This window comes from Corylus avellana, chromosome 9, assembly GCF_965113065.1.
Source record: "Corylus avellana chromosome 9, dhCorAvel1.hap1.2, whole genome shotgun sequence".
Classification (NCBI taxonomy): Eukaryota; Viridiplantae; Streptophyta; class Magnoliopsida; order Fagales; family Betulaceae; genus Corylus; species Corylus avellana.
The window spans coordinates 1,292,040-1,319,958 of NC_142498.1; the positions used below are offsets into that span (position 1 = coordinate 1,292,040).

The window sequence follows — 27,919 nt, forward strand, 5'->3', positions numbered from 1 at the left end:
GCTTTAATATGTAGGGTCCTCCTGCCCGAACAAGAGGCACATTCTTCCGAACAAGTTGCTCCGATAAGTCACATCTCGCCGTCCACTACAATTTTTTTTGTTCCTCGCACTTTGGACAAAGGATTGTAGATTATTTAACATTTAGAGGAACCCAAATGTATTTTAATCTAATATATGATGTCAAACTAGTTACTTCCAAACATTTCATGCAAAACTTGGGATGATTTACCATATTCTTTCCAAATCTAGGTTATCTTAAGCTTAATATTCTAATAAAAAAAACAAATTTTGAGATGGAATAAGTCAAATTATCCGTTAATTACAATCATGGTAACTAGACATGAAAAATCAAGCTTCCAAAATCATGAGATTTGGAATATATATATCACACAACAATTTTTTCAAATACCAGAAACACCATCATCAGCTCTGAAATAGATCACCCTCTTTCAAACTCTTCTTTTTGTTTTGAGGCCTACACCTTAAAACATGTCCTTATAGAAAACGCCTAGAGACAAAAGGGCTTTTCTTTTTTCTTTTTTCTTCTTTTTATTTTTTATTTTTTATTTTTTTGAGGTGGAGACAACAGGGATTTTAGTCGTACATGGAATGCTATACCCTAAGCCTTTAGCCAAAATGATGCGTTTTACACACACACACAAAAAAGTGAACCCACCACCAAAATCTGCACAGTCATCGTCCCCACCAAGTCACCCGCCACCGCCGCCCAACAAAAATTATCAAATCTACACCACACATTCTAATCCAATTTTACAGTTAATATTATAGTAGATAGTGAAAGCATTAAACTTGAGAAAGAAGTAGTAGTAATATTTTTTTACCGGAGTAATTTCTACTGTTTACTTTTATACAAAAAGAGCACCAATAATTATTCACTAAAGCACACGACAAAATCACTCCCTTCTTTTTCAGGGATTTGTCCCTGAGGCCCTGACGCACTCGACCAATCATCAACACAGACCACATTTTCCAATACAGCAGTCAGCAGAATAACACAACATTTTTCCAGAGAAGAGAAAGAAATGAAGGAATACAGCGCATTGCAATATATATATAATTTTTTTTACCATTTATTATCTACAGATTCTAAACCACCGATCCCCATTAAATAAAAAAGGGACTAAGATTACATTAACCCCCGTGAAAATTCCAAAAAAGTTAATAAATCATTAACGCTAAATTTATGATGAATTTAAATATTTCCGTTTTCACCATCATCGTCATAATCGCCGGACTGGCGGTGGTTCACCTTGGCAAAACTCAACCCACGGGCCATTGCCGGAGCGTGCGGCGCGTCGACCACGGTGGCCGATGACATTTCCATCTGGGAAACCCTAACCGCGCCTAGAAGCCTCTCCGGCAGCTCTTCCTCCGCCTGCGCCTCCACCACGAACCCCATGTCGATCGTCACGCTCGTCACGTACCCCAGCGCGAGGTGCAGAATCGCGCTCGCGATCGCCGAGCTCCCGATGTCGACGTCGATTTCCAAGTAGTTAGGTGCTCTATGGTAATTACACGTCAAGGCCTTGCCTAGTAAGCACGCGCTGTAGTTCCCAACCGCCTTTTTCACGATCCAAGGTCCTTTGACGATCCGATTCACGATCTTGAACCGCTGGTTCCGGAACGAGTCGTCGCCGTTGACAAACCGGTAGAGGAGAGAGCCGGCGGGGATAGGTTCCTCTGCGGCGAAGTAGAACACGGCGCTGTGGTGGTCCTTCCCGGGGACCTGGAGGTTCACAGCTAGAATGAAGCTCTTGAGGGACTTGCCTAGAGCCTGAGCCTTACGGAGCGCGTGGAACACGCGGTTATCGGGCCGCGCGAGTACGTTGTCGAGCTTGGCGGTCGATTTCAACCAGTCCATGCCAACCGGCGAGAGGAGGTACTCACCTGCGGGGGATTTGATCCGCTTGGTCAGGTACTGCTTGGAGCGGAGTGAGAAGAGGTCGCCGGGCGGCGAGGCCCAGCCGTTGGTTCCCGTGTGGAGGTCCACGTGGCGAAGGGATCCGCCATGGATGGCCTCCGACTTCCACTCCATCCCGGTCGTCGCGTTGGTGGTCTTCGTCGTAGTGTGCTCACCAGATTTGGAAGCCCGGCCACCGTAGCTCCGATGCTTTTGCTTCGTAGGACACATGTTCATGTCACACACACACTCTCTCTCTCTCTCTTAAAGGACTCTCTCGATTGTTGAGGGATCGAAGAGTCTTGAAAGCGAAGGATGCGGTGGTGTATATTGTATAATAAGGGAGGGACAAAAAAGCACCCCTGTATTTGGAGGTAACTACGAGAGAGCCCTCCGCCCTTTAACATGGGACAGCTAATTTTCGTTGCAAAAAGTCTATTATGAAGGCTTTGCCTTTTTATTTGCATTTCCCACACTTGTCCGGCAATTAAAAAAAAACACGTAGAGCTTTTACTAAAAAAAAAAAAAATTAATTAATTTTAAAAAAAAAAACATGGAGAGCTTTTGGCTTTTCCTACCAAAATCAAGGATTTAATAAAATAAAATAGACTTATTATCTAATTCCAAAAATGAAGAAAAAAGAAATTTAGTTTATCAACTTATAATAAACTAAAAACATGTTTAGAATTGTGTGTGAGAAATATAACTTTTAAGTCAAAAAGAATTTTTAAGCAAAAGCTTTATTTTTAAGCTTTTGTCAAAAGTACATTTTGGCAATTTTTAGGCTTTTTAAACTCTTAAAAGTGCTTTTAATTTTTTTACCAAACGAGTACTTTTTTCTTTAAATGAATTTTTTAAGTGCTAAAAGCAGTTTTAGACTCCTCAAACACAATCCTAAATAGACCCTAAATTATAAAACTTTCCTTCAACTATGTTAGAAAGAAAACTTTGTCCTTTGAAAACATTAATTATTGGGTTAAAATCTTTTAAGATAATTCTATGATGAAGATTTTGTTAGGGGTCTAATAATAGAGGTATTTTAGGATTATATTACCTTATGATAATATGTTATCTATATAGATAACATTCGAATTATGGACTATAATTTAAATATTAGAAATAAGTATTATCATTTGAGTAGTTTATTGTACTTATTCTTTTATTTTTACTATGCATTGTAATTATCTATTTAAAGACATCAAACTCATTAATAAATTAAGCAATTAATCCCAAACCTTAAGTTTGAAAAAAGATTTTTAGGTTTCCTCGAAATCTAAAATGTTTAGGTTCCCGAACCTTAGAATCTAAGGCCTAGATTTTAAGATTTTTGTATTTCAATTATTTAGTTATTTATTTTAGAGTCAGTATTACATTAGTTATCGTTCTACGGGTTTATCTCCAAATAAGTGTAAGAGTTCTACTCAAAGTCTAAGTCGTTGTAATGTTCCTATGATATTTTAACAAAAAGAAATCAAAAAATTAATCTCAAACCTTGCGTTTGAAAATGGTTTTAGGTTTTCTCAAAATCTAAAATGTATAAGTTTCCTTAGAATCTAAGGTCTAGGTTCTCTCAGAACCTAAAATCTATTCCCCTTTACGTATTCACCTAACATATTCTATTTGTGTATATATATATATTCTCAAAACAAAAATATCAATAAACAACCTAAACACAAAACACTTCTAAAAATAATTAACAAACGTAGCCAAACTCTAACTATTAGTTTTAATCGAATAATTCAGATTTTGTTATCTCAACATTTATCACCTCTCGCATCATATCCTTAACTTTTTTTTTTAATTATTAAATCTCACTAACTTACATGCTAAAATAGTAAAATTTAAATCATTTTGTAGAATTGCCTAAAAAGTAGAGCATCTTGATCTATTAACTACTTAAATATCGTATTATTTGACCCTTTTGGATTGAAGTGTTTTAAAAACAAGTGTAATGGAAAGTTTAGAATTTTAGAGTGTGCCAACTAGCAGCACCATTATAGAACACAATCTATTCACCTACCCAATATGCCAAAAAATTTAAAGCTAATGAAAAAAAAGAAAAAAAAAAGAAAAAAAAAAAGAAAGAAGTTAGGCTCTTAAATATATCTCATATTAGGCTAGCCCAATATAGCTTTTATATTGCAAAGGACACAAACTTTCTCTAAACCAGTTTAAAAGAAATTTCATTCAATGTCAATATAGAAACATAATGGTCCGACACAAATTTCCTCCAAACCAGTTTAGAGAAAATACATTTACGACAATCTACTTTATTAAAATCACAAATAAATTAATTCGATATAAAGGGGTGTTGATGTGGCTTAAAAACGAAAATAATAATAATAATAACATTTTTTTATGAATGAAAATGAAAAAAAAAAAAAAATTGTTTATTCATGTGAATAAAATAATTTAACCTTTTGGATTAAAAAAAAAAAAAGGATTAACTTCACAAAGGCTCTTGAACTTTTAGTTGTTTTGAAAAAAAAATCCTCAAAGTTCAAAAACTCATATTTTCACCCCCTTAAACTTATAATTTGATGTAATCTACCATTCTCTTAGGATTTGGCTTTAAATCCTAAGAGCATTTCCAATGAAAGAATCAAATGTTACTTTTATCTAAAATAGCTATTCAAATGTTTAAAAAAACCCTACATTGGATTAGCAAAAAAAAAATGTAAAATAGATATTTGATTGAAAGAGTTAAAAAAACTAAATGTAGCAGCATTTTTTAAGGAAGCCATTTTATTTTTTACTCTTTTTCTCACATGTTTTTTCTTTTTCCTAAATCTTGTCCTACTTTTTCTCCAAAAATATAGCTAATCGGATGTAGATACATTTAAAAATTCATTAGCTAAAAGTAAGTTTTGATGAGCCATTTTGCATAAAAATTTGGTTTCTCAATTGTGAATGCTCTAACCGAGGTTATAAAAAATATCAAAATATCCTCAACTTTTTTTAATGTTTAATTAATGGTAAATTTAGAAAGTCTCAGTGGTATAAAATGTCATTTTATCAATTTCAATATCTTTTTAACGCCAAACCCTAACTAATGAGGTTAAATTACATTAAATTAAAAGTTCGATAAGTAAAATTGAAAATTTTTAAATTTGACTCTTTTAAAAACGTGTTAAAGTTCAAAAGCCTTTGTGAAATTTTTTAAAAAACAAAGAAAATGGTTGCTAAATATCTAATATTAATCAGGATATTAAATGAGAAGAAACTGACAATTTGGACGGTAACTTTGACAGACCGCTGGATCTCATCGACGTTGACGCTAAAGATAGTGACACGTGGTGGTTAATAAGGACAAAAAAAGACGTTAAGGATAGAAGTAGAAGGACGCTTTAATTAGGTGACTTGAGAATGGACTGACTGCCACATCTTACAACAACGTCATCACAGGCGTACTAGTTTCTCTTAACTTTAAGCTGATAACAGCTCATAACGGTGTTGCAGAATAATTATTGTTTGCATGCGATAATTAAATAATGGTTTACTTTAATAATAATATTAAGCAAGAAAAATTATTCCCCCCCCCCCCTTCCCACTAATGAATATATGTATATTATTTTTATTATAATATGGACAAAAAAAAAAAATCAAATCAAATTGAGTTAAATCTATTAAATGGATATTTTTTTTTTTCAAAGTAAGTATATTTTTAATAGTATTGAAAGCATCTAATTCTCAACTTGGGCTTATCTCTAATAAATAAATCACGAAATATCTTATCTACAAAAATAAGCAGTAAAAGTTGTAAGATTGTGAGAGAATTCTAATTACTTTTTGTTGAAGACAATCTCTACCGTTTATTTTTGCACGTAAATATTTCTGGTGATTTTTTTTCACCGGAGGTAAGGCATCACATGCTCTAAAAATAAACGTCAATTTAATAAATATGAGTGAAGAAATTTTCTATAACTCATTTTTTTTTTTTAAAAAAAGGTAAATATATCATAAGTCTTTAAGTTAACTCGTCAAAACTGAAAAATTCATAGGTTTATTTTTTTTTTAGACTTTTTACTCTCTTGATTAATCGAAATGTCAAATAAATCTCTACCATTAAATTTTTGTAACGCCCGTTAGTCCCAATCAAAACGTATTGTTTTACCGCATTAGCATAATAACTTTTTCATCAATTTAACTTTCAAAAAAAATGAAAAAATTGAAGGGTTGGCCAGTAGTTGGGCTGCCACCCCTGGCCACTCTCAACCCCATGCTAACGTGGTAAAATGATAGTGTTTTGATTGTGACTAATAGGCGTTACAAAAATTTAATGATGAGAATTTATTTGGCATTTCAATTTACACAGAGAGTAAAAAATAAAAAATAAATAAAAATAAAAAACTTAGAAATTTGACTACGGACTTATGCTATATTTATCCTAAAAAAAATTAAGAAAATTGCCCTTATAATAGTCAAACTTCTATTTAAAGAATAATAAAATGTATTAATGGTTACAGTTAGGTGTGGTGACCCTAAGTCGTGTTTGTTTGTTTATTCTATTAATTGATTGACAAATTTGATCCTCTTGCGACTTTCTTATATGCTGACTTCACTGTCGTTATTTCAGTCTCTTTCCATAGCGCTGAGTGTTGACCGAAAGAAACTTACAAACCTGCATTTTTAATTCATTTATTTAGATTCTTTTATATAATTAAATAAGAGTTCAAATACATATTCTGGACACTTCCTGGATAAAATAAGCTCATTTTCCTTACCCAGAAAAAAAAAAAACAAAAAACAAATAGTTCCTTTCCCTCGAATCCATTTTTTGCTTGCATGTTGTATGGTTGGATAAAATCCTTGATGCAACTAGCTTTTGTGGGTGGGTCATGTATGTATATGAAACTTCAACAGTTAAATACGCGGGATTCGGATTAATTGCAATTTTCTGTTTGAATTATAGTTTGCATGATGGTAAGTATGAGCGAGTCTTAATAAAAATTCTCATAATTGTCTGTTCAACTCTAAAAATAGACAATTTTAAAAGATTCATAATTGCACGGAATTTCAATCTTAATATTTGTATTTACTCATTTGCGTTAAGAGGCGAACTCAAGTAGTTTGAGGTCCTACAAATTTTTTTTATATCTATATTTGAATAAGATGATCCCAAAAATTAATTATTTTCCCTCAAATTGTTTTATATATAGTTTTGCCCCATATCAAAATTATTTTTGTTAACCATATAAAGTCGACAAGACAACCTTTGACTATGTGTTAACCATATATACAAAGTCAATATTTCCAGTGTCAAAATGACCATTGTAAATTTCAATTCAAGATGTCTCTTAATCAGGATAGAAAATATAACCTGATGCCCCTTTATTACATTCAAATGGCCCATTGACAAGAGCATGATGTTTCCTTGTCAATGGCTTTTGGGTCAAATTGACACTTCCATCTTCTTAACATGTAATGATAGTGATATCTCAGGTTTACCAATAAAAAAGAAACTAATAACAGGATTATATAACATGTGGGTAAACCTTGAGCACTTGAATTATCGTATACCCAATTCGAGTTAACAATAGGAAAAATATACCCACTTATCAACTTGACTGCAATTTATAGACCGATCCACAAACACACCACATTTTCTAACATTTCAAAGTTCATCTACTCAAATAAGTGAATCTCATCGAGCTTTTTTTATTTTTTTTAATTGAAAATTAACTATAATTTGAACATCCAATCATAAAAGATATCCTTATCAATGCTGACTAGTCTCACCAACCAAAACCAAAGAGTATGCCCATCTTAAAAAGGATATGAGCCCCACTCATGTTCTAAGCATTTCGTCAGTATTCCACCAACTCTTGGAGGGAATGCTTTCATTAAAAAAAGTGAAATTCCATTTCTACTCCTCGTTCTTAGAATACAAATAAAAGAGAAAGATATGATTATCAAATTTCACAATTTTGATTAGAAAATAAAAAAGCTTAGAAAACACTTTCACAATTTTCATTCATTTTTATATATTTCATCGTCCATATTAAAATTTACAAATTTAATGGTGTATATGTTACTAAATTATTTGAAATTTTATATGACATAACATAATATTCAAATGACCTAACACTATTAGATGCAATAAAATAAAATCTAACCTAAAAAATAAAGACCCATATGAGTTCTGGGCTCACACTCCGTTTAGCCCGCCATTTAGCAGCCTAAAAATGCATTTTTAAACAGAAACTGCTGAAAAATGTTTCGTTCGAGTGTCTGAAAAAACAGAAAGAAAAAAGAGGTTGATTTTTATGTTTTCAAATAGCAGAGAGAGAGTACATTTAAAAATTAAAAAAAAAAAAAAAAAAAAAAAATTAAAGATTTTAAATGTCAAACTACAATTTACCAAACATTTAACTGCTTTTGTGTGCCCACTTGAAATCAAACTGCTCATAGACCTCAAAAAGGATTATTTATTAGAGATATCTGCAGAGAATCGGCTAGTTTATTAGTAATGAATCTAGTTCATCGTCAGTAAGTACCAAAAAAAAAAAAACTCCCACACCTACTGAGAAAAATCTTTCAAGTAGAATTAGAAATGTTAGAATTAGGATACAAGTAAGCGTAGGGATAAGTTACAGAATATACCATCCAAACTTTCTGGGAAGAAAGAAACCAAAACACAACAATTTGAGCAAAAAAAAGATACGGTTCCATTTTGGGGAAGAGGGATGATATTTTGAGCTGGGTTTATATAGCTCAACTATGCTCATGCTTTTCAGGTAAGGAAAAAGAAATGGAAAAAGAAAGGAATATCTGTGCAAAATTTAATCCATCATCAATCGTAAAACCGCCAGTAGCATAGGGCCTTCAATTGCACCATCAGTATTCCAACAAGAATCTGCATGTCCACATTGCAAATGACAACATCAATTTTGCAGTTTGTAAAACTCCACATGGAATTATTAAAAAGTACTAAGACACTAGAAGGAGCATGCCACAATCATGAAAATTTATCTGATTATCACGCTTATTGCCTTTTTTAACTTGGACGCCACTAATCAGCCCATACTTCTGTTAATCAATCTGTTTTATGTAGTTTCTAACTTTTATATGCACACAAGTTTTGAATTGTGTTTCTTGAGCACAATCCACAACCAAAAAATATGACAAAATTCATAAAAGCAAAATTGTGAAAATATTTCCGCTGTGAGCTAGATATCAGCAGTATTTTGGTCTCCTACATAAAATAGCTGAAGTTTAACATCGAAGAATGGGTTAGACCCAACATGAATGCAAGGTTTGTCATCGTACTCAAATCCCTCTAACTCCTGGACAAATAAAAGGGTGCTTAAATTAAAAACATCTGAAAGCCCTGACTTAAGAAATTCTTCAGTTTCAGAGAGAAAAGGCATAAGAAAACAAGAACCCTACTCATAACCCATCATATCCTCACTAACAAACCATTGGCAAGAATACAAACTGATGCAAGCCATTCAAACAACTGCTGAAAATGGCAGGCACCCTAGAATCAAATTAACAGTCCTCGTACCCAAGCACAAGATATGGAAACACCACCCTTATGATTAGGATTTCCTTTATTAGTTTGAATCGGTTTAGGAGTTATTTTACCAGTTTTAGTTAACTTAGGATGTTTTAGGAGTTTTAGTTCATTAGGAATTATTATCCCTTAAGGATTAGGAATCCTTATTTAATGCTTAGGATTTGGATTTGTAACCTACATAAAGACATACTATGGACTTGTTTTCATTATCGTTGATTGAGTAAAATTTCTTTTAAAAGAGTTCAGTGGGTTCCAATTATCTTTCTGGTGGATTCCAGAACCACTTGAGTTAATGTGTTTAAGTTACACCTTCCACTACATCAATTAGTATCAAAGCAAAGATTGGCCTTGTTGGATGTCTAATTACAGAGTTTAGGGTGTGGGGTTTCCTGGGGCCATTTCTTTAACACCAAAGGCCTATTTGTCATATGCCATGGGGTTCTATCCAAGAGAACACATGCCACATTATGTTTACCAGGTTCGTTACTATCTGAGATCATGCTATCAATAGAAAAAGCATTGGAGATGCCACTCACAACCAGCCTATTGACAACCATTATAAAATAATAATAATAATAATAATAATAAAAATAAAAATTAGGTTAATGATGCTATGGACTTATGAGTCTTTATTTTTAATAATTAGGTTAATGATGCTAATAACAATCAGCTTCTATTGTTATGAAGCCTGAGGTTAAGGATGAAAGTATGAATTTAGAGAAGGAGAAAAAATATATCAAGAATAGAAAGGAATTAGAAGAGGCTAATGATATGGGGTTACAAAGTTTTGGTCACGAAAATAAAAGAAGATGAACAAGAGCCAAAAGAAGGTAAAGAGATGCATCAATTAATAAAGTTGTGAGTCAAATGTTAAAGATAAAAAAATAAAGAAAGGATCTTCTAAAGTCTTCCATCAAATTAGTTCCAAGTAACTGCTTGTTGGAGACGGAGGATATGTTTGTAGATACTTGGAAGTCACTTAGTGGCACCTTAGGGGATTCCAGGCTGATTTTTGATCCAGGCATTGGAGGAAATTCAACTGAGAATATAATGATTCTATGGCCATCAGTGAATCATCATTGCAATCAAGTGCGGTAATTGTTGATAGATTCTTTATTTTGATTTAGGGTGTCATGGTAGATCAAGGAAAGTTCAATCAAAACTCAAGAACGAGTTTTTCTAAAGCGGAGACTGATGTAGTTCTACATCAGGGATCATTCATTCATGAGTGATTTACGTGAATGGAGACAATAGGATTTTCTTTATTAGTTTAATTCAGTTTAGGATTTGTTTTATGAGTTTTAGTTGATTTAGGATGTTTTAAGGAGTTCTTCCAAGGCAGGGCCCTTCGGACCCACCCCCGGAGAGTAAACCCTGATCCCGTGCACCGCACCCTTGGAAGTTTCTCTACACAGAGGGGGTGTAGCCCCAAGGGATTGTTTGCACCCATGAGGTGTTAAACCTTAGACCTTGAAGGGAGCAAACCCTCAAGACCAAGGCAATCACCACTTGGGCCAACCCCTTGTTCATTTGAAATTTATGAGTCTTTATTTTTAATAATTAGGAATTCTGATTCCTTAAATATTAAGAGTCTTTAATTAATTTGTATCACAATTGCTAGTATTCTCAAGATTTGGATTTGTAGCCTATATAACGGTATGCTATGGACTTGCTTTCATCATCGTAGATTGAATAAAATTTATTTTAACGGAGTTCTTCTATTTTCTTAGTCGATTCCAATTATCTTTCCGGTGGATTCCATAATTACTAGAATTAATGTGTTTAACTCTTTGTTATTCTACACCTTTTACCATCAGAAACAAAACAACTTAATCAGGTCAGCCTGAAACCAGATGCCAAAAGGGATCTCTTTTGGATTTCCATTTGTTTTCATCAATGATTCACTCGAATATAAGATAGAGATAGAACCACCAAAAAGACAAAAGAAATATTCAAAGCTAACCCATAACTCAAAACCAAATAAACTCAAGTAGGTCTATATCAATTGCTTGAACCTTTAGAAGTGTGCATTTCCTAGTGATTCAGAAGTATTAGTACAAAAAACCTCAGTTTAACTCAGGAAACTGTAAAATATTTTATACATGTACACATATACTTTGTGTGTCTTTATTTTCTTTCACATTTTCTCAGCTACCAAACAACGCATATAGCAGAGCTACTACAAGGAATGTATATCTACAAATGCCCAAAACAAATTATTTGTTTGTTCTTCCTAATTTTCTCAGCAACCAAACAGAACCTATACAAGACAACTAAAAATAAAAAAACTGCTATAACACGCAGCGGCAAGAAAATGGCACAGCAACTAATTCTTTCTAAAACTAGATTTTCCCAAAGGAAAAAATAAATCAACCCCTCAGAAAAGTCAACAACCATGATCCAAAAACCACTCAAATGGATTCCAGTTAACTTGCTAAAACCCTGATGAATCATCCATTGAAAAGTAACCAAAGTCTAGTTAAACACCAAACAGTGGAATAATAATACTGATTATGACAACTTAGCATTAAAAAAGAATTCAATAAAAAATTAGGGCTTGACCAACCTTTTCCGTTTGTGAGTGTTCCTTAGTGTGCCTTCCTCCTCTGAGGTTGTTTTTCGGTGGCTAATCTGTAAATCCAGTAGACCTGGAAGGAAAATAATATGAATGAAGAGTAAATCGGAGGTCTGCTCGGAATTGGAAGGGAAGGAAAAGCAAGAGTGTGAATAAGAAAGAAATAAAGGGCTAGTACCAATGCGAAGACGTGAGCTGCTATTAGGAGAACCACCATGAAAGGCAGTGCTTCGAGGAGCCATGACCGCGACGACGGTGACGGTTGCTCATTCGCCATTTTTTGTGTGTATGAGAGAGAGAGAGAGAGAGAGAGAGAGAAGCTCTCGAACGAAGGAAGGGCTTTGAAAGAGAAGCTCTCTCTGTCTGGAATTTTTTTTTTTTAAAAAAAATTAAATTAATATTTTAATAAGGTAAAATAGAGTATTTTTATTAGGACTAACAGTTGTTAAAAAATTTTAACCGTAAAAATTTTATTGACATTTTAATTAATCTAAGGAGTAAATTTTTGAAAAATAAAACTTAAAAAAATAAAAATTTTGTCGCATAACTCAAAAACTTATAATATATTTACCCTTTTTTAAAATATAAAATATAAAAAGTTAATAAACATAAAATATTTAAAGTTAATGGTTTTAGGGGCAAGGGTAAGGGTAAACGGATCCGGATAATAATGCTAACCGTATAAACCAAATCCATAAAACCATTACTTATCAAACAGAGCATCCAATTCGCTCCCACCAGGCTCTATAAATTACACGACACGTGGGTGCCCTCTAGAGGTGCCAAGTAGACTATACGCGGCAGTTTTCCCATTCCTCAAGCAATACTCTTTCCGGAGCGACACTTGCGCACACGAATACACAGAAAGTACTGTTGTATGCTGATTGCCGAATTGGGGTCTCTGGCGACTCGGGCTTCGTTTCTCTAGCGCATTTTAACAAACACTCGTTGTGCAAAATCTCTCTCGCATGCTCTGTCGCCAATGAGGAATGTCTTTGCGAGTCTCAACCGTCGCCGCCATATCGCAGTGCTCTCCAGAAGTAACTCCTCTTCACCCACACTTAATCTCCTCTGCTATTTTCTTTGAATTTTATTTTAGCTTCTGTTGGTTGATGAGAAAATGTAGGATTGTTTAAGCCGGAAGAACCGGTACCGTGAGAATTGAGATTCATAATTTGTTTATTGGCAATGGAACGGAGGCTAGGTTTATTCTTGTACTTGGCAATGTGATCCTCTCGTCATGTGTACGGACGGGCGTCGTTGTTTCAAATTAGTTTTTAGGTGTGCTATTGTCGAATTGCTATTTGATATTTTTCTTTTAATATACTAAGTGCATTTTATAGAAATTCGTTCTGAGAGAGTTCGATTTTGCTAGTCGTTGGCTGAAATGACGATGATCTATATGAGGAGTATAATGTTGGCTGTGATTTTGCATTACTTCAAGTAATTCTCGATGACTTAACTGTAAATGACGTCCAACATCATGAGAAGGCGCTTTTTGATCCTTTTTTTTTTTTTTGGGATGAATCACGCTTTTTGATCTTCACTTTTCTGTTCACTTACTAGGTCATAATGTTTCACCCAGGGGCAGAGCCAGAATATATATATAGGGGGATAAGAATTTTAGAGAATTAGCCTCATTAGGCAGAGATTGAGACTGATAAAATAAAATTTACTGTCCTGGAATATTTACATTTATGGGGTGTGTGATCTTGATTTTCTTATTTAAATGAAAGAGATGTAATCCCTCTTTAGTTTATTTGCCACTTCGTTTGTTGCTGTATACGCCCCTTTACTATCAGCATGGATCATGATATGGGTGTTGCTGTCTTAACCTATGTTCTCTTTGCAGCTTTACGCCGTGATGCTTCCATTGAGGCCATCTTTCAGAAATGCATGTCATTGGGATGTCAAACAGATCTTGAAATTGTTAGAAGACAAGACAATTCAGCTTCATTATACTTGTTGCACCGAAATTCGTAAGTGGATGGCTATCTTAAAAACTGTGAATTTGTGAATTCTTGACAATGGTCTCGTGTGTCCAGCACTCCCTGAACGGTCATTATTCTTCTTTGAAGTTTTTCTACATTTCTATGATTGTTGCACTTCAGCTTATAGATATTGCTGCAGATTTTCTACAGGCTTCACCAGCGTGCACGGTGAAAGCCCATCTGCAGAGTATGCAAAGCTGAGGAAGGAATCACTAGAAAGTGAATTTGGGCATGCTCTTGGAACCTATGGGAAAAGTGTTTCCTTTCTCCCCCGTTTTGGACCATTTTTGGCTTTGTATAGAGCAGCAATTATTTCATTGCACGTGTTTCAGCTAAGCATTTGGCAGTTTTTTGTTCAAGACATAAAAAAACGCGCCATAAAGGTATGCGACATTCTAGTTTTCATCTTCCCACTGGCTTCTGCCGAGTTTAAAGCTTATGATGAAGTACGGTGCTTAGCTTATGATTTCTTCCTATAGTTTCATTCAGTTTGCAACCTCAATTGGATGCCATTCTATCCTTGCTAACCACCCCCCCCTCTCAGGAACATTCCTTATCTAAATGAACTGATTTATTCTCTGCTTACATAGATTCAAGAATGTTGGACTGGCACTTGTAATGATCACAATGCATCAAAGTGGCATTTGCCAGCACTAAGCTATTACAGTTGCATTTTCTTTTTGCTGTTTTAAGCTGCCCGGTGGTTTCCAATGAGCTATCCATATTGTGGATAAATTACTCCTCGTTCTCTTGTATACTTCATGTCTACTAGGATTGCACTCCTTTGCACTTTTTGATATATATACTACATTACTTATCATTTTTTTTTTTTTTTTTTTTGGAATTGCAACTGGTTGTATTTCTCAACCCTTGAGCCTAGGCACCATAGGTTTTGTGTTGGGAGTCTGGTTTCCAGTCATCTCTTCATGCTAAGACATGTCTATATGATTTTGTGAAATGTTGGCCAGCAATATCAACCAACGAATTCTGTGATTGTTGGCTGCAGCCAATGCCATAATGCCTTTACTCTTCCAGTTATGCCAGCAGAATTATGACACAAATTTGTTAGGTTGCTTCACTTGTTTGTGCACATCGATCACTTGATTATGTACGTTCCCTAGGCACACACGTCATCTCTGGGTCTGTGGTGAAATGTTCAGATCATGGATGGGTTTGTAGGTCACTGATTTGCTGAGTGTGCATTCCTAATTGATGTTGGACCCTGTTAGTTGATGCTCTCATTGTTATAAGCTTTAATTTTCTTATATTCAGGTCAGTGTCAGCTTTGGTTAGCAATATGATGGCAACATTGATAACGTACACCTGTCAGTAGGGTCACTGTGTCCTACAGAGGCTGCATTGCTTGCTCTATTGTTTCTCATTAACTAGTTTTTTATTTGTTTTTCCCCCTAAAAGATAAGGGTAATGTGTGTCAATTGCTTTTATGTATAAGTGATCTGCTGGTTCTGCTACAATACATGTGCCTCTTGCCCTTACATATCAGTGAATCTGGTGGTAAGGGAGTTTTCTCTGCTTTTCTGAAGATGCTTGGGCTTTGTATGAAGCCAAGGCTTCCTTCTCAGAGGCAGTTGTAGCTTCTCATATTATTTAAATTTTAATAAAATCTAGCCCTAACAAGGTGACCCTTACACTCCATGCCTATATGTTAATGATATTGTTTTCTTAGGTTGTATGTTTGGGGTCAGCAATCTAAGCCTTCAACTGTTTATGTGTCCCATAGTTAACCATACCTTAATGTCTTCCTCGAAGTAGAGTTTGGGCTTCTCCGTCTGATGGATTAATTTTAACAAAATTGAGATATTATGCAGAACTTGATGTTGCTAAGAATTTTCTTGATTGATAGTGGTTTAACTTAATTACTCTCACCCAAAACAGTTCCTGCATAGATTGGGCTCTAAGTCAGAATGGGTGATTCAGCATCTTAAATTTAAAGTTAACTTGTGCATAATAAGTATCCATAATACCGTGTTGTGACTATATATATTGCTGCCAATAAGTATGTTGCATGCTCCATGTTACCAATGGAATTTCCAGTGAAACATTGGCAAACAGCAGGCTATGATTTAAATTGTAGATGTTTGGCGCATGAATATTTCTTGAAGCTATTGCATGTTTTTCTTTCCCTGCTGGAGAAACACATGAACACTTGTAACTGACTGAAATTTACATGAACTTTTGTACAATTTATTGCAGTTCCGTGAAACTCTAATCCATTTGGGGCCATTCTACATCAAGGCAAGTCACTTATATTGTTGTGAAATTTTCTTGTCTTTTCCTTTTTAACAGTCTTTAAGATTCTTCATGGATTCCTTCCTTTTTCATTTTGTTGTTTGGTTGGAACTAGATACATTAAAATTTCAAAGTTTTGTGTCTAAGTAGGCTGCATATGTACATGTTGTTTGCTGCTAGTACGTCAACCTTTTAAGGTTAATATGCATCAATTAATGCTAAGGGTTAAGGATTTGATTCTACCAATGGTTGAAGATGAAGAGCGGGAGGAAAAGGAAGAACTTGATGACGGTGCTAAAGGCAATATACATGAAGCACATAGGTGTACTTAGGCTCTTTGATTTTGAGGGAAAGAAACATAGATGTATTCAAAAAACAAATGTGTGATGAATGGGTTCCTATGTAGTAGATTGTGGTGAAGGTGGCTAGCTGGTAAATTCTCTTGGTAAGTCTACCATGACTTGGGAGAAAATCCTGCCTTTAAGAACTGTTGCTCCTTTGGTTGGAAAAGAGGGGGAAGAGAGAGAGAGAGAGGGAGGAAAAAGAAAAGGGCAGGAGGTAGAGGGAGAGAGTTGTTTTTATTTTGAAACACATCATACAAAAATGTGCCATTACAATTGTTTCTTTATCCGTCTCTATGTGATGAATGTTGTACAGTGATCGGGATAAGGATTAATCATCTAGATTATAATTTTCATTAAATAACTCTCAAACTGCTGTATGGTGAAATTTATGCATCTGACCTAGTATTATTTCTATTTACAGCTTGGGCAGGCTCTGAGCACAAGGCCAGATATATTGCCACCTGTATATTGCGAAGAGCTTGCTAAGTTACAGGTTTACTAGATTTATTTCTCCCATTTGCCTCTTCACCAATAAATTTTGTAACCAAATACCATGACTATAGATCTGCCATGTCGATTTTTGTTCTCATTCTCATGATTGAAGCATTCCCGTTTGTTGTGTAGGATCAAATACCCCCATTTCCAACTCATCGTGCAATTAAATCTATTGAAACCCAGTTGGGTGTTCCTATTTCACAAATTTTTGCTGATATCAGCCCAGAACCTATTGCAGCGGCATCGTTAGGGCAGGTTTATAAAGGTTAGAGAATCTTTAATGAATATGGAACAATAGATGCAATCTATTCTGGTAGTACTGATATATCTCATCTGTTCTATATGGATGTCCTGAGAAGATCTGTTTGTTTGGAGAAAACTCAATCTAAATGTTCTGTTTTGTTGCTTCAAGTCTTGCAGCTCACCTGCATTCTGGAGAGCTGGTAGCTGTTAAGGTACAGAGGCCAGGTATGAGGCTTTCACTTACCCTTGATGCGTTGTTATTCCATATGATTGGAGGTCAATTGAAGCGCTTTGCTAAGGCACGCAAAGACCTATTGGTAGCAGTAAATGAAATGGTAAGCCTTCTATACCTCTACTGTGTAGATTTTCTGCATCATCTGTTAATTATTTCTGATATAAAGTTGCGCCACAATTATGATTTTCCAAAAGATCCTTAATAACTGATTATGGATACAAAATCTGCCACTTATATAATTGAAATGGGCTAATCTTGAAATTCTATTCCTACACAAAATGCAACAGCCAACAACCCCACTACTGGCATGCAGATTCAGGAAATAACTATTCCCAGAGTTTCAGTCTCTCTCTTCTCAATATCTAACTACCGCACCTGGTTATGAGATAATCACTTTCAAACTCTCTCTCTCCACAACTCTTATGAGCACAAGAGTTTATCTTTGACTCTGTTATGGATAAGCATCGTCGCTGCATCCTTTATCTTGTCATTGATTATGGATACAAAATCTGCCACTTATATAATTGAAATGGGCTAATCTTGAAATTCTATTCCTACACAAAATGCAACAGCCAACAACCCCACTACTGGCATGCAGATTCAGGAAATAACTATTCCCAGAGTTTCAGTCTCTCTCTTCTCAATATCTAACTACTGCACCTGGTTATGAGATAATCACTTTCAAACTCTCTCTCTCCACAACTCTTATGAGCACAAGAGTTTATCTTTGACTCTGTTATGGATAAGCATCGTCGCTGCATCCTTTATCTTGTCATTGATTATGGATACAAAATCTGCCACTTATATAATTGAAATGGACTAGTCTTGAAATTCTATTCCTACACAAAATGCAACAGCCAACAACCCCACTACTGGCATGCGGATTCAGGAAATAACCATTCCCAGAGTTTCAGTCTCTCTCTTCTCAATATCTAACTACCGCACCTGGTTATGAGATAATCACTTTCAAACTCTCTCTCTCCACAACCCTTCATGAGCACAAGAGTTTATCTTTGACTCTGTTATGGATAAGCGTCATCACTGCATCCTTTATCTTGTCATTTCCCATCCTTTTTTTTTTTTAAAGAAATTTTTAATTCATTCCATTGTTAATCCCACCCCTTTTTTATTTCTTTAATTCATTCTACCATTAATTCATCTTGTCACCTGAGCTCAACTTCTAGTGTGTGTACACACACACACATATCCTTTTATGTATGCTCATTTTTTTTTTCTCAAAGTTCTGTTCATTTCCCTTTTTTTTACTCCGTTAAGTATATAGCCTCTTTACTATTATGATCTTCTGAATAAAATTGTCAATGTACATTCTTATGGATAGCTTCAGGTTTCTCTTTAATGAACAGGTCAGGCACATGTTTGATGAGATTGATTATGTCCTAGAGGGTAAAAATGCTGAGCGTTTTGCTTCTCTCTATGGTTGCGATCCATGTAAGTTTTTCCTTACTTCTAACTATTGCAGCATATTTGTTAGTTATTAAGGTCATGATGTTTGAGGATGTTTACTCCGTGTTTGACAAAGAGTTCTCCTTTCTCCTAAAAAAGTCAACCTCATTTCTTCACATTAACAAACAACTTTCTTCACTTTTCTCACAAAAAATTCAAAACTCCTTTCTACTTTATATCACATCAATCAATTCCTTCCTCCTTTCTCCTCTCAAAACTCTTTGCTAAACGCACCCTTAATTATCCCATTCTTTATGGTTTTTTTAAGGACCATATGGTCAAGTTGAAAATATAGTTCTGAATGTTGTTAATGGCAAAAGATTGCATCATCAGTCTCTAGCTTAGTCATAACAGCTTGTAAAGTTGTAACATCTGCTTTTCATAGAAATGTGTTGTGGATGCAGGCAGAGCCCGGTGGCATCTTCTTACATACGAGATTATTTATTTAGGATATCAGTTCCCTTCCCTCAATGTGTGTGTGTGAGCGCGCATGCATGTGAATCAAGAGTTGTATGTGATGCTGTTGATTTGATTAAGTTCGCGCATAATTTGTTTTAAGCACAGAAATCTGATGGGTGAAACAGGTGATAATCAAAATAGCAGTCAACAAGCTACTGCTAGGAAAACTGTGAAATATAAAGAAGCAAACTGTGTTAAAGTTCCAAAAATATATTGGGACCTTACACGGACTGCTGTGCTTACCATGGAATGGGTTGATGGAATTAAGCTCACAGATGAAATTAGCCTGAAGAAGGCCTGTTTAAACAGACGGGAACTGATTGACCAGGTATTGGGCAGAAATTGCTCCTTATGTTTGTGCATTGACAGTTCATAATAATTTATTTTTCTGTGCGTCACATACACAATCTCTAAGCAAATACATTGCATGTAATTTTGTCTCGAGTTCCACATGTATCTTCCTCTTTCACTTGTCTTCATAGGGATTGTACTGCTCTTTGAGGCAATTGCTTGAGGTGGGATTTTTCCATGCTGATCCACATCCAGGAAACCTTGTTGCTACTGACAATGGCTCTCTTGCATATTTTGATTTTGGAATGATGGGGGATATTCCTCGCCACTACCGAGTAGGACTTATTCAAATGGTAAGGAAATATTTACATGGTATTTACTGAGGGCAAGGCTCAGTTTGAGTGTAGATTCATTATAGAAATTTCAAACAATCTTTTGTGACGTTTTATTATCTGTTGATGAGATAATAGAACAGGGCCAGTGTTACTTTTAGAAGATCAATGTGTGGATTATATGTGGGTTATAGATCACATGCAAATAAGTTCTATACAATCACTTGATTCATGGCTATTATGATTTTTTTCTTGCTTTTGGAATGACACATTTATCACAAGAAAATACAAATATTGTAAGTTGGCATGGTTGTATGCTGGTAGTTGAAGTGAAGCTCTATCATGTTTATACCGTTTGCAGTGCTTCCAGAGAAGAATGTATTACATGGTGATTGTTACTTGAGCTTGTAAATATCATTGATTCAACCAGATTTTTTTTTTAATTTTTAATTTTTAATTTTAAGATTGTGATATTTTATAAACTAGGATGTATTTAGTGGAATAGTATGTACTGGTGAAAAAAAAAAGTTGGATATACTTATACATCAAGAGTGACAAATATGCACTGATTTGGCCGTTTATCTGGTTGAGAGTTTCAATACATGAATTTTTGAGAAGGCTTCTCATCATCTTCTCATCAACAAACTCATCTTGTTGGAATTCTTCATCAACAAATTCATCTTCCTCCTCCACATGAGATGGATTCGGTAGATGAATTTGAGGCTCAAGAACAATGGTCATGGCAGCGCGCTGCGGACTCCGCATGTCAAACCGTTCCTTTGTTGAGACCGCACCTCACTAAAGGTAACCTCGTTATCCTCATCCGTGAAATGTAGATTTGGTTGACGGCGATGATTGTTAGCAACACCCATGGCGGCAAACTGCTTGTTTAAGGCTTCTATTCGAGCGTTAATTCAGGTGTCCAGTCGCTCTTCGACTCGATCAAATTGAACAGCAAATTGCTCTTCCATGTGTTGCGCCCATGCCGACAATTGCTCATCATGTGTTGTTTCTTCGCACTCATGCATGACACCAAGGCTTGCATATTTGTTTCCCCCGTTGTGTCTTCTTCCCGCCATGGTAGGAAAGTTGCTGGGCTCTAATATCTACTGATGTAGTGTGACATAGTGGGTTCGCAAAGACAAACAATAAATAATTCACAACTCTTCTCAAAACCAAGAGTCTATCATGGATTCAAGGTATGATAGAAGTAAAACCACTCCCAAATGGTTTCCCATTGATAATCAATCAAAATAACATCAAAGCTGCGTTTTTAGGTCACCTATAACATGTATTTATAGGAAACAAAACCCTAAACCTAGTAGAACCTCGAAATAAGTTGGTTACAGACATTTGTTTCAACAAGTTCGAACTAAGCCACTTACCAGTTTAAACTAGAACAAAAATCGAACTCACTTGAAGCCTTTGTCCAGGCCCATCCCAAGTTAGTTCGAATTGACATGGAACACCAACTTCTGTCTACCTTTTTTTGTCTCCTCATCGCAGCTCATTTTGACCCTGCAAACGTTGGAATCAACAAAACTTCATGAAACATAACTTTGACCTTTGAATCAACTTTCTAACGCCACCAAGCTTGCCTCTATCTGATGTCAAAAACTTGAGATATGGCCTTTTCATTAAAGCAGGTCTGATTGGAAACCACTTTGCATTAGGAATGAAGGTGGCATTCAGACTTTTTCAAACATACCTCTAGCATGAAAATCATTGAAGACATTCATGACATACCTCTTGCATGAAATCATAGAAGACATTCATGGTGCCTACGTGTAGCACCTCCCAACAAGCTTGGAAGAAACCCAAAGTAAAACCATCAGGATCCGGAGCCTTGTTGCTATTATGATGTTTACCAAACAATTTCCTTTTGTGGACTCCACAAACAACACGTTTATGATGTGAACCCCACCAAAAACACTTTTTAACTTTCTGTCACATAAAGAACTATTTTTAAATTAAAACATAAAAAACCGTTTTCAAAACACTTACCAAACTTGCATCAAACGCTAGAGGTTTTGATTTGCATGGGAAGGGGTAACCACAATCAAAGTGCTACTTTTGCTCTCTTTGTAACACTCCGGTCCTATATTGGGAAGATGAGTAGCCCACATAGTGTGGTTTATAAGAGATGCTCATGGGTGCTGAGTCCCACATTGCTTATTTACTAGGTGAAATTGGGCTTTATAAGTGATTCTAGGGAAACTCTAAATTGACTAGTCCTTTTGGGGTGATAGCGCATATGTGATTAGCGTTTTTCCCTAGGTCGTTACACTCTTACTTGAGTGATCGGCAGTCTAGATTGAGAGTTTCATCTACTACTTTTTGTATGTTTTATTTTGGAGAAAATTTGAGAAATAATGAATCGGAATGTAGGGTTGTGGTTCAAAACTGCCAAAAGATCACAACAAACACATTTCTCTGGTAGCTTATGCATTTATGCATTTTGAAGATAGCATTCAATGTATCATTTTCCAGTTGAATGCAGCAACAAATTCTCTTTTTCCAGCATGAAAAAGTACCTCATCACACTCTTAACTTCTAATGAAGCAAATTTTACAAGTTAACCCCCACAAAACCCTCATCTCTGGCTCTTGTTACATGTACCAAACAAATGTGTTTCAGGTTAAATTTTAAACCAGATAGCATTTGAGTGCCTACACACTATTCCTGTCTTTTATTTTTTAATAACATTCTTTTGGTTTTGGGCCCATCGTTCTCCTTTTAGCCCTTGTTATTGTTTCTTTTTAACTTATATTTGAGTTTTGCTTCGTATATGAAAAAGTGCCTTAGGTGCCCAGTCATGGTAAGTGCTCCATAGTTGGTGTGCTGGACATATTTGATGTTGTAAGAAGTTCATCGGTTCAGGTTACGTTTATTTCATTATCCCATCAGTAATTGAAGATGGGTTTTCTTCTTCTTCTATGCTTTAGGGTTCTCTTGTATACTTTATGTGTATTAGGGTTGCGTCTCTTTGCACTTTTAATGAATTGAATGACTTATGAAGAAAAATGTATTTGATGATGGGTCCTTAATATATCTTTGCATGTTTGTTTATTGTTCCAATTTATATTTGAAATCCTTTAGTGATGTCAACCTGTCTATCATGCAATTCTACTTTTTCTTCTTCTTTTTTCCCCTCAAAGTTAGGTCATTTGAAAGTGTTTCATCTTGATGCATCTTGTGCGTTTTTTAATTATTCTCTGTTGTCTCGTGGTTTCTCTTCCTCAGCTTTCATCTATTCGAAAGTTGCTGGAATTCACCCTAGATTGTGTATCTGTTGATAAATTTTTGTTTCTTTCAGCTTGTGCACTTTGTTAATCGTGACTCTCTGGGTTTGGCAAATGACTTTCGTTCTTTGGGATTTATTCCTGAAGGGGTTGATAGACAGTTAGTTTCAGATGCACTGCGAGCATCCTTTGGTGATGGAACCGGACAATCTCAAGATTTCCAGGTTTGTGCTTTTCATCCATATACCTTTCCATCTAAACCTTGTTGCAGCTGTATAATCTTGATAATTTTTTTTAGAGTATGGGATGAACGTAGGCATTATTAGCACTACATATTTATTAGTCTATGCATGTTTAGATATAATTAGGCGTATCACATATTTGATTGTAGAATCTTTTGTTTTGGTTATGATTTATGCAATGAAAAGTTGGAGCACCTATGTCATGATTTGAGAAGCTTTAACTATGTCCTACCTGCATCCTTATTGCCTATTTGATTTTATATACTGAATTTATATTGTTGGTTAGTTTTCATTTTGCAATAATTATTTTGGGGATCGTCACTTTTCAGTTATACTTTAAATGTTCTAAATAGGATAAATGCTTCAAAATAGTAGTAGTATAGTTTCTGTTGAGTGTGGGCATTGGAAGACAAAGCTTTGTCTGGTTTGTGAGAGATTACCTTTGGGTGTACTGGGCTTTTGGGTTTGTGCGAGTTTGTGAGAGTGCAATCCAAATCATTGATGATGGATTTCTTGTGGACATATGCAATTGACAGAATCATATTGAACAAATTTTGTTATTTTGTGTTAATTTTTTTTTTTTTTTTTCACAACACACTTCATATCTACTACCACATTGTTTCATTTTGGGAACGGAAATTTTGCAATCAGATTCGTGAAAGTAAAAATCAATAGAAATTTGGGAAAATTATGTTGTCTTTCTCTATACCTTGGTCTATGTTCTTAATTGTACCATCTAAATATTGGTTTCAATGTGATAGAAAGATATAGTGAGCTGGAGTACTCCAAAAAAATAAGATGCGAATGATGTTGCACTACCAGCTTCTTTAAATGATCTATATTTCTTTTCTGATAGATATGCTACAGGATCATCTTCCATTTTTCTTCACTGTATTCCCATGGGTTTCCCTCTTACGGAATTTTTTTTTTTTGGTTGGGGTTTTTTTAGTAGCAACCTCGTAGATTGGATTTTTTCTTTTTGAAGCCATTGTCAAATATCTCGTATTTTATTTTTTTCATTTATCTGGAGAGACTGTTTAACCTCGGGTGCTTTTCCTAAGACATGGTTACCATATTATTTTTTAGAAACTCCAGTTCTAGATATGGTTGGCATTTTCATTTGAATATCCACTTGTGTTATAATTCTATGGTGTACCCTGCATTATGTTTCTTATTTTCAACTACTAGGGCAGCAGCAGACATGTTCTAAACATCAATCTGTTTAGATTAGATGTCTAATGATGTTCTAGAAGCTGTAACATCCATGTGGTGATGTCTCTACAACCGAAATATGGGCACGATGGCTCACTGGATATATGATGGTCGCATTTTCTTAATTTGTTCTTCTATTCTTATCAGAAACTCCTCGAGTGTGATTGTGGTAATAAAAGCACAAAAATTTACTAATTTATCTTTGCATTGAATTTCAGGGAGTAATGAACCAGCTATATGATGTTATGTATGAATTTAATTTCTCTCTACCCCCAGACTATGCCCTGGTGATAAGAGCTCTAGGATCACTAGAAGGCACAGCAAAGGTTCTGGATCCTGATTTCAAAGTCATAGAGAGTGCATATCCTTTTGTTATTGGGAGACTTCTGGAAGACCCAAATCCTGATATGAGAAAAATTTTGAGGGAATTACTCATCCGTAATAATGGATCCATTAGATGGAATCGGCTAGAGCGGCTGGTAGGCTGTCTCTTCTCTTTTTATCTAATGTAAAATGTAGTTTATATTGCTTAATATATAACTTGATTGAAACAGTGCATGCCATTTTAAACGAGAAGATTCTTTGTTAATGTTAAAATTGTCATAATTGATTCATATGGCTCATCCAATTTAAATGAATGTGCTCACTGTTCATCCAACACCTCTGTTACCTGTCATTTATCTTTAGTACTGATATCTTTTTTTTTTTTGATAGGTAACAAATGGCTGGACGCATTATTTATTAGTTGGTTTTTACATTGTTTCTTGACTTGAAGTCTTCTGTATGCATGTGCATCATATCGAATCTGTGTCCAAGCTATTGGTAGACTAAACTTCGATTGCAAATTTCTATAAACCTCAGACATCACTGGAGATACAGAATTTATATGACCCATGCAATCAATAGATGATCCGAAATTGTGAAGAAATATTCCAGCATAAGCTAGTAGGAAAATTATTCATTCTTGCTTGCTTTTTTTTGTTCCAGTGGAACTCATGATAAATTGGGCCTTCCGTCATTTGTTTATGACTACAACCATTATCTGTAGTACATGTGCTGCTTATTATGGTCTAGCTGTCAAATTTCATTGTTGATAAGCATAATGGCGACTCATGATATGGTGTCAACATTATGAATATGAAATGCAATTTGAAGATTGACAAGATGACAAGAAGATTTTATGTAACTTAACCTTTTGTTATCTCTTTGAATATTTTGTTTGTGCTATGATTTTTCATTAATTTGGTGTTGCTACTTTGAATTATTTTAAAAAGGGGTGTATTTTTTTTCAGATTGCAGCAATATCTAAACAGTCTTCCAAGTCGAGTGGAGAACCCCCTAATTCTGAGCAAAATTCTTCAAATCCTCTGGGATGGAAATCATTTGACATGCGTGCTGTCGTTAATGCCACTGAAGATCTTCTGCAATTCATTTTATCTGAAAAGGGTGTGAGGGTGCGTGTTTTCCTTCTTCGGGATATAATTCGAGCAGCTGATGTTTTTATGCGGGACAATGTTGTCGGTTGCAGTCCTAGTGAGAAGCTTGAAGCAAGAAAGACATCAGAATCCGAGGTTTGTCGAAATTCATGTTGTTAGTTTATCTCACAGTTGAGTCATGAAGGCTTGAACAATTTTTCTTGAAGTAGCTTCCTTAACTTGAATGTAGTCAGGTAAATTCTAAAGAGCACATGATTCACAAGCTTTATGTGATTCTTCTAATTTATAACTGGCTTTTGATGGAGAGTATATTGATGTAAATCTTGAATTACTTCAAAAACTTTCTCAGTGCCATGATTTTTTGTTTGCCCTTAAAACTTTAAGAGGGATTGCAGAATAAACTAGTTATATTTTGTTCGCCATTGCATCCTAGTTTCCTCCGTAAGCCATTGCCATGTGCATCTTACTTGTGATGCTTATTGAATAGTCGTTTGTGTCATGAGACTTCGCGGTCTTCCTACTCAGTTGATCATATGGGGATATAACAGCTCAAGTGATACTTTTGACAATCATTTTCATTCATTGAAAACCCATCATGGATATGATATGTAACTTTTATGATGTTTTGAAAAATTAGGAAGTAATAGATTTGTTTCTGTTTCCCATGGTAATTATTAGGAAGGAAATCCACTTTTTTATTCTAATATGGTAATGCCCTTCATACCCATTTATCAAACAACTTTCATACCGGTTGATGCAGCGTGTTTTAAGTGGTTTTTCATGTCAGCTACTTAAATAAACAGAAGTGTTAGTCACTTAAAACTCACTACATCAGCCGGTATAAAATGAGTGTAATAAATGGGTATAAAAGTAGCATTACTCTTATGATATTTGTATCTAATACAACCATTGGAAAATCAGAAAAGGCAATATATGATATTTCGTTTGACTTGTTTCAAAGAAAGGTATTTAGTTCCGATGTTAAATTGTTAAATTATTTAGTTTCGATGTTAAATTGTTCTCGTGTTTCTCGTTTGTAAGTGTAAAAGTAATGGGATATTGATACTTTATTTCTGTATTCTGCAGGAAAATTCTATGCTCACAAGGATTTTTAATGGTTTTCGATATTTCCGTGAAGCAGTAAAGTTAGCCCCAGAGGTGTGGACAGCAATGCTTATACGCATGGCGGCGAAGCCAGAGGTCCATAAATTTACTTTTGATAGCATTTCAGCCTTGGTCATGCATTTTAGCCACAGACTTCCAGAAACTTCATGGGTTTGTATTTCTAGATTTCTGCACAAGTTGGTGAAAAACTGGAGCCCTGATGATCTAAGAAATCAGTAATCCCTTTTTATCAAATTTCATTGTGAGCCATTTTTATTTGTTTCCTTACAATTTTAATATCCTTGGTACTCTTGGAGGTGTATATATTCAAATGAGTGCCTCGTTTGTCGACGCTTTTTGGAGAGTTTTTTGCTTGAAAAAGTGTTTTAATATGACATAAATATAAAAGTAATTTCGAGTGTTTTGTAAATATCTTGTGGTTGAAGTTGTTTAGCAATCTTGTTTTTTTGCTAAAAAGCAAAAAGCTCCCAAAAAGCATTTCCAAACGAGGCATCAAATTTAGATTGAAATGAATAAATTTAGGATATTTTTATTTCAGCATCT

The 27,919-nt window shown here is 35.0% G+C and overlaps 2 protein-coding genes and 1 pseudogene across 2 annotated transcripts; 1 reads left to right on the forward strand and 2 right to left on the reverse strand.

The window, feature by feature from the left end:
• Positions 1-1,044: 1,044 nt before the first annotated feature.
• LOC132190108 (protein ENHANCED DISEASE RESISTANCE 2-like pseudogene) lies at positions 1,045-2,204 on the reverse strand (annotated as a pseudogene).
• Positions 2,205-8,442: 6,238 nt separating this feature from the next.
• LOC132190303 (uncharacterized) lies at positions 8,443-12,348 on the reverse strand. Its single transcript, XM_088510614.1, has 3 exons — positions 12,194-12,348; positions 12,007-12,088; positions 8,443-8,777 (listed from the first exon to the last, which is right to left on the reverse strand). Exons 1-2 carry the CDS (start codon positions 12,290-12,292, stop codon positions 12,029-12,031), a joined length of 159 nt encoding a protein of 52 aa, XP_088366740.1. The 5' UTR covers positions 12,293-12,348; the 3' UTR covers positions 8,443-8,777; positions 12,007-12,028.
• A 461-nt stretch (positions 12,349-12,809) lies between these two features.
• LOC132189941 (Protein kinase superfamily protein) lies at positions 12,810-27,665 on the forward strand. Its single transcript, XM_059604798.2, has 14 exons — positions 12,810-13,055; positions 13,868-13,994; positions 14,146-14,389; positions 16,221-16,262; positions 17,022-17,093; positions 17,225-17,360; positions 17,516-17,673; positions 18,938-19,022; positions 19,622-19,824; positions 19,979-20,140; positions 23,436-23,585; positions 25,034-25,294; positions 26,108-26,386; positions 27,338-27,665. The coding sequence occupies exons 1-14, from the start codon at positions 12,998-13,000 to the stop codon at positions 27,593-27,595; spliced, it is 2,235 nt and encodes a 744-aa protein (XP_059460781.2). The 5' UTR covers positions 12,810-12,997; the 3' UTR covers positions 27,596-27,665.
• Positions 27,666-27,919: the final 254 nt, after the last annotated feature.